This window comes from Pseudophryne corroboree, chromosome 2 (genome assembly GCF_028390025.1).
Source record: "Pseudophryne corroboree isolate aPseCor3 chromosome 2, aPseCor3.hap2, whole genome shotgun sequence".
Taxonomy (NCBI): Eukaryota; Metazoa; Chordata; class Amphibia; order Anura; family Myobatrachidae; genus Pseudophryne; species Pseudophryne corroboree.
Genome location: NC_086445.1, coordinates 151882261 through 151889506, shown reverse-complemented (window position 1 = coordinate 151889506; position 7246 = coordinate 151882261). Strand labels below are relative to the sequence as shown.

At 46.4% G+C, this 7246-nt stretch overlaps 1 protein-coding gene across 3 annotated transcripts in view; it reads right to left on the bottom strand.

The window, feature by feature from the left end:
* Positions 1-465: 465 nt before the first annotated feature.
* The window catches only part of SERTM1 (serine rich and transmembrane domain containing 1), a 107211-nt gene continuing 100430 nt past the window's right edge, over positions 466-7246 (bottom strand). For 2 of the 3 annotated variants that reach the window (XM_063957041.1, XM_063957039.1), the window contains one exon: positions 466-1347. In XM_063957041.1, the coding sequence (XP_063813111.1) occupies positions 889-1221 (333 nt within the window). In that variant the 5' untranslated portion in view covers positions 1222-1347 and the 3' untranslated portion in view covers positions 466-888. Of the gene's footprint in view, positions 1348-4862; positions 4876-7246 lie in introns of those variants that run through there. The other variant, XM_063957042.1, reaches the window with a different exon arrangement.

Genomic DNA, 7246 nt, shown 5'->3' with positions numbered 1-7246 from the left:
CTCTGGCTATTAGCTGGTGCTCATAGTAATGTGACTCGACCATGTAGATTGATGACATTGTGACCGTGTTGACATTTCATAGGTGTCAAAAATGCTGAATGTCGACATTCACTATGCAGACATTCAGCATGTTGACACTTATGAAATGTCGACAGTCTAATGTTGACATTATGACTGTTGACCTGCTCACTATCAACTTAATATACCAAAGCCACTAGAAACGACTTCTTTAGACTTTTGTTTTTTTAATGATTTCCTATATTTGGAGCGTCCCCAAAACTTTCTGCTCTAGACAGCTGCCTCCAGTTGCCTCATTATAGCCAGCTGGCTATGCCTCTAATTGGGTGAGTAGTTCCAATGCAGTGCCAATACTTTACATGCCATTCGGTTAATACTACAGCGCATTGAGCTATAATTATTCTTGCTGATGCAAGATTACAGAAGAATGCAGAATTACAGAGAATATACTCTCAAAATTGTGCTCTATTAAAAATGAACATATCTGCCGAAAACTCATGAATGTAAAATCTTAACAGCAAACATAAGACTCACAGACGTACATTCACATCGTGCAGTAGGTTATATGCAGGTGTAAAAGCTCAGGTTGCTGTTTACATCAAAAGTTCTAAACCTAAAAAGTTTTGATCTCCGTGAGTGCCTGATTAGAGGGACTACATTTGCTTTATAAGTTTATTTAACAACGGAAACATTCAAGTTAACTGAAATTGGGTACGGAGCAGATGAAACGAATAAACGACAAAAGCAAAATTGAGTTAAAAAGCAGCATCATTTCAAAGAGAATGAGGGATGTCTATTCAGAATCAAAGGTGTGAGTCACATGCAATATTTCCACGTTCCCTTTCTTTAGGAATTCTATTTTATCTTTTCTTATGAAGAAAGGTTAGAAAAAGAAGACCGCTGGGAGGAGATACTACAAACTTCTAAATTAGTGAAGGAGCTCCCTGCATCACTAGTATATTCTGGATAAGACGACGTTGAGGAGATAATATTTTTTAGTCTTTGAAGAGCAATGATTAGCAGCAGTAGGAGAAAAGCTAGCAGGCTGAGAAAGATGGACACATATACATAAACGTTTGATAAACGATTGGTTGCCGATGACGAGGAATCCACTGAAGTTGAAAGAGAGGTGGGGAATAATTCCAGAAAAGTCCCGTTCCCCATTTCTTCTGGCAATGCAACTGAAGGACCAAGTCCTGACATGATTTCATGAGCAATGTTGGGGACCCTGTGAAGATCTATGAAGGGATCACAAATGTTATTACATCTTAGAGATCCACCGGTGAGGTCCTTCCATGAAATTTATCTGGTCTGGTAGTGATGGTCAAACTGAAATAAATCAATAAAGGCCACATTAATTCTATGCAATAATTAGCCCATTCATAAATAATAACATACACTTAACATTGTTAATATGAAATATTTAAATGCTGGCATGTATTTAGGTATCTTAAAAGAAAGTTTATAATTAATTGTTTCTTTTCCATTTTACTTGATCTCTTGTTTGTTTTTTTTAAATTCAATAATTTTTATTTGAGTTTTTGATTTTACATTAACAACTTACACAAAAACAAACTGAAGACTACAAACATACACAAAAAAAACAAACAAAAAACATAGACAGCGGTACATTCATAAGGCCCATGGTACATCAAGCGGGTAAATTGTCTCATGGGTCATACAGTCGCAAAGCGTCGGCTTCTGGGAGTAACACAACCCAAACAAGCCACTTCCAATATAGGCATAAGCATAGCAGAGTAAACACAGTATATCGAAATACAACATAGCAAGGCCGGCCGCGAGAGTACCCACCTCCAAAACATCCCAGAATAAAATAAGAAAATAAATACAAATCTGAACTTTATTTATCCTTAAAATATCTGGAGTCCATCCACCTACCCCATATTGTAAACAATTTTCTTTCCACCTTCCTAGCCAGGAACACGAATTTTTTGTGTGCAATAGTTTCGTTGACCAGAGATATCCAAGCCCTAGGTGCCGGGGCCTCACCAGCCAGCCACAGCCGGGCTATTCAGACCCTAGCCGGGGCACATAAATTGATGACATATCACCTGCTGGGTGGGTCTAAAGCTTCCTCGTCCACAATCAGCAGTGTACACAGCACAGGCGTGAATATGGAAGAGGGGATACCTGTATCAATTATGGTACGTATAACAGCCTTCCAGAACGAAGATATGCTAGGGAACAACCAAAGCAGATGCCAGAAGTCGGCACCCATGGCTCCACACTTAGGGCACCGTGAGCTATGAGACCCCCCAATATGTGCTAACCTCACCGGGGTCATATACACCCTATGCAGTATATATAATTGTATTTGCTGGTATCTAACAGAGGAAGTGGAGATCCGATGGGATTCCATAGCAGTGTTCCATGCATCATCTGACAACAGACCCACATCCGACTCCCACCTACTCCGAAGAGAAGCTAGAGGGTCAGTATGGGGCATCTGGAGAATGCGGCCATATATATTAGAAACCAGGTGTCCCGAGTCCAGCGTCTGCAGCATTAATTTGACCTGGGAATCAACGAGGACCGGAGGGCCATTCGGAAACTGGGCAGCTAAAGCGTGTCTCAGCTGAAGGAATCGAAAGAAGAACCCTGAGGGGACATTGTGCGCTTATTGAAGTTGTGGAATGAGTTAAGGATCCCACCACTATATAAATGGCCCAAAGAATACACTCCCCAGTTTCCCCAGACCTCCCGGACCTGAAGTTGACACAGTTCCGGCAACCCGTAAGCATTATCTAGTGGGGTATCAGGATCAACACCGTGACCATGCATCACAGAGTGCACCAATTTCCATATTAGGATGGACTGTTTAATCAGTGGCAGTGAGATTCCAAAGCATCAGTGCGACGACCCAGCTGGCCGACAGAGTATTCAACATTGGATATACGGGTCTCAGCCTCTCCCACTCTCTCTCTCACCCGCTGAAGGTCCTGATGAATAATGGAGAGATCAGACTGCACTTGCCCAATTTTATCAGCTAGATGCGCCTCGCTGGCAGTCACCGCATCCGATACTCTCTGCAGTGCAGCATCCGGAGGGTCAGAGGAGGCGGAACTATACGCAGGAGATGGGGGCGATGCATCAGATCTTAGTCTCTCCCCTCTGCTGCTGAGGACCAGGGTTACGGACAAACTTATCCATCGCTCCCGCCACCGCACTATTTTGACGGCCTCTCACCATTTTGGACAACACGGTGTTGCTCCTTCCAGGCAATCAGGGTGGTCCAGGCAGCCCCACACAAGACACCCCCCGGACACTCCAACAGGCTGACGGGGTGGCAGATGAGAGTCCCGCACTCCCGTTCACCAGGGACATGGCTGGCCAAAGCGGGCGGCGGCGGGTAGCAGGAGCCGGACTTCCGGTAAGACGAGAGCGCGAGGTAGCGGCCTCACATGCCAGCCCAGCGTAGGTCAGGGCCCGCCAGGCATATAGGGCTCCAGGACCACAGGAATCCGCGGCAGCTGGCTCAAACCCGCTCCAGGGGGGACAGGAGATGTTTATGGAGCGATGGCCCCAGTACTAGACCCAGGGGGGGGAGTACGGGATATTAAAACAGGATTAAGTGGCTGGAGAGCTGCACAGTGCAAGTGCTACTCCATGCCCGTCCAGGCCACGCCCCCTTGATCTCTTGTTTAAAAAAATATTTTAACTGGGGGCGTCGCCTGACTGGGACTGGGAGCAGTAGTACTTTTGCTGAGCTCCTGCACACACCTACATATAAGTGCCTTTTGCGGCCATTACCTCTCCTAACTTTCCCCACAAAACGTCCCTACATTGTAGGGTAGGTAAGAGGCGCAACAGGTGCCATTATCATTATTCAGAACATTACAGCGGCGGCACTCTTAACTCCTGCATTCAGATTTTTTTGTTTGCCTGGATATGATACTTATTGCCCACAACTAACTCTGCATCACTATTAATAGGAATATTGCAGTTGACCCATTCATTTTCCTGGACTCTGTACCAACTATTTGATTTAGGCTGAGGTGTACTGAACACTCTAGTGTTACAATACTGATTCATACATTCAATTATATCCCTCTTCACCCGGTCTGCAGCTACACGTGGATTCTGTCAACTTCCACCCGTGCCACAAATACCCTGTGAACTTTATTTCCATATGTCTCATAACCCGGCTTTATATCACTGAAGATTTCAATATTCTGCAAAGGAGGCCTGTCGGTCTGCTGGTCAGGCTGCAGCCCTTCATTTCTCAGTTGTCAGTGATTTCTGCATATGCCTGCTGGGAGGGGAAATGGTTGTAAATTGCACACCCTCCAGTAATGAAAGGTGCTATGCTGCTGAGAATAAAGTAGTATACACAGACAAAGAGGGTGCAGATGCACTAAACGATCATTACAGTATAATAAAATATAATGTGTCATAAGAGGTTATTGGTATATCGTTGGCCAATGATATCAACCTGCCCACCAATCGAACAGGTACCTGCCCACCAATCGAACAGGTCACTTCTTGTCGAGCAGGTCCCTAACACTATGGGGCCAACATCTGGAATGCAGGGAACCCCCAAACATGATCCAGCAAAGGACCCCCCAGGGTATCACACTAAAAAATAGTGATAGTAAAGTGATATAAAGTGTAGGTATGTGAAGTTCCCTACTAAAAGTTTAAAGGTAGAGAGTATGTGAAAAAAATGTGCATACATAAATAATAGACAAACATGATATAAAAAGTGACTGTGTGTTTAAATGGTGATGCCCTGAGACAGACCAGCCAGAACAGGCATGGGGGACCCCACGTCCAAATGCCAACCCCAAATTTTCTGACACTATATATAAATAAATAGGACTTACCTAGAATTATGCCTGTGTCACAGTGCAGTCAATGCTGGTTTCCCTGCTTAAAAACAGAGGGTGGTGGGGGGAGGGGGGCAATCCAGATTTGCTGCATTCTCAGACCTCAGGTGTGTATTTCTACACATATACATAGTAGGGGAAATGGTTCTAAATTGTACACCCTCCAGTAATGAAAGGTGCTATGCTGCTGAGAATTAAGTAGTATACACAGACAAAGAAGGTGCAGATGCAGTAAACGATCATTACAGTATAATAAAATATAATATGTCATAAGAGGTTGTTGGTATATTGTTGGCCAAAATAGTGATAGTAAAGTGAATAAAGTGTAGGTATGTGAAGGTCCCTACTATGAGTTTAAAGGTATAGGGGTATATGCAATTCACAGCGAATCGTGGCAAATTATCACCGTTTTTTAATTCGACACAATTCGACAGGTGAATTCCGGCAGGTGGCTGCCGGAATTCACCATATTCAATGAAAAACGGATTCGACAGTCCCGCGGGCGAAAAACGTCCGATTTGCCGGATTTTGCCGCAATTTAAAAAAAATGGGAAAAAACGGGAAAAACACGGAAAAAAATGGCGTGGGGTCCCCCCTCCAAAGCATAACCAGCCTCGGGCTCTTCGAGCTGGTCCTGGTTTTAAAAATCCGGGGTCAAAATTGACAGCGGATCCCCCGTATTTTTAAAACCAGCACCGGGCTCTGCGCCTGATGCTGGTGCAGAAAATACGGGGGACAAAACGAGTAGGGGTCCCCCGTATTTTTTACACCAGCATCGGGCTCCACTAGCTGGACAGATAATGCCACAGCCGGGGGTCACTGTTATACAGCGCCCTGCGGCCGTGGCATTAAATATCCAACTAGTCACCCCTGGCCGGGGTACCCTGGGGGAGTGGGGACCCCTTCAATCAAGGGGTCCCCCCCCAGCCACCCAAGGGCCAGGGGTGAAGCCCGAGGCTGTCCCCCCCATCCAAGGGCTGCGGATGGGAGGCTGATAGCCTTGAGTAAAATGACAGAATATTGTTTTTTCCAGTAGTACTACAAGTCCCAGCAAGCCTCCCCCGCAAGCTGGTACTTGGAGAACCACAAGTACCAGCATGCGGGAGAAAAACAGGCCCGCTGGAACCTGTAGTACTACTGGAAAAAAAATACCCAAATAAAAACAGGAGACACACACCTTGACAAGTACAACTTTATTACACACTGCCGACACACACATACTTACCTATGTTGACACGCCGACTGTCACAGTCTCCGACGATCCGAGGTACCTGTGAAAAAAATTAGACTCACCTCAATCCAGTGTCCGGGAGATAATCCACGTACTTGTTAAAAAAAAAACACGAACACCCGTACCATGCCGGACTGAAAGGGGTCCCATGTTTACACATCAGACCCCTTTCCCCGAATGCCGGGACACCACGTGACTCCTGTCACTGAGGTCCCTTCAGCCAATCAGGAAGCGCTACCTCCGTGGCGCTCACCTGATTGGCTGTGCGCGTGTGACCTCAGACAGCGCATCGCAAAGCCTCTCCCATTACTTTCAATGGTGGGAACTTTGCCGTCAGTGGTGGGGTTACCCGCGGTCAGCCGCTGACCGGCGGGTGACCCCATCGCTAGCCGCAAAGTTCCCACCATTGAATATAATGGAGAGGCTTTGCGATGCGCTGTCAGCTCAGATGCGCACAGAGCCAATCAGCAGAGTGCAAGGACGTTGCACTCGCTGATTGGCTTACGAGACCTTTCAGTGACAGCTGTCATGGGGGGGTTTCTCTGCATTCGTGGAAAGGGGTCCCATGTGTCAACATGGGACCCCTTTCAGTCCGTGTGGTACGGGTGTCCGGTTTGTTTTTTTGACAAGTTCGTGGATTTACCTCTGGACCATGGATGAGGTGAGTGTATTTATCTTTTCTTTTCAGGTACCCCTGGATTCTACTTGGAGAAGAGGACCGATGTCGGCGTGTGAACATAGGTAAGTATGTGTGTGTCGACGTGTGAAATAAAGTTTTACTTTCACGGTGTCGGTCTCCTGTTTTTATTTGGGTATTTTTTCCCCAGTAGAACTACAGGTACCAGCGGGCCCGTTTTTCTCCCGCATGCTGGTACTTGTGGTTCTCCAAGTACCAGCTTGCAGGGGAGGCTTGCTGGGACTTGTAGTACTACTGGAAAAAACAATATTCTGACATTTTTCTCAAGGCTATCAGCCTCCCATCCGCAGCCCTTGGATGGGGGGGACAGCCTCGGGCTTCACCCCTGGCCCTTGGGTGGCTGGGGGGGGGACCCCTTGATTGAAGGGGTCCCCACTCCCCCAGGGTACCCCGGCCAGGGGTGACTAGTTGGATATTTAATGCCACGGCCGCAGGGCGCTGCATAAAAGTGAC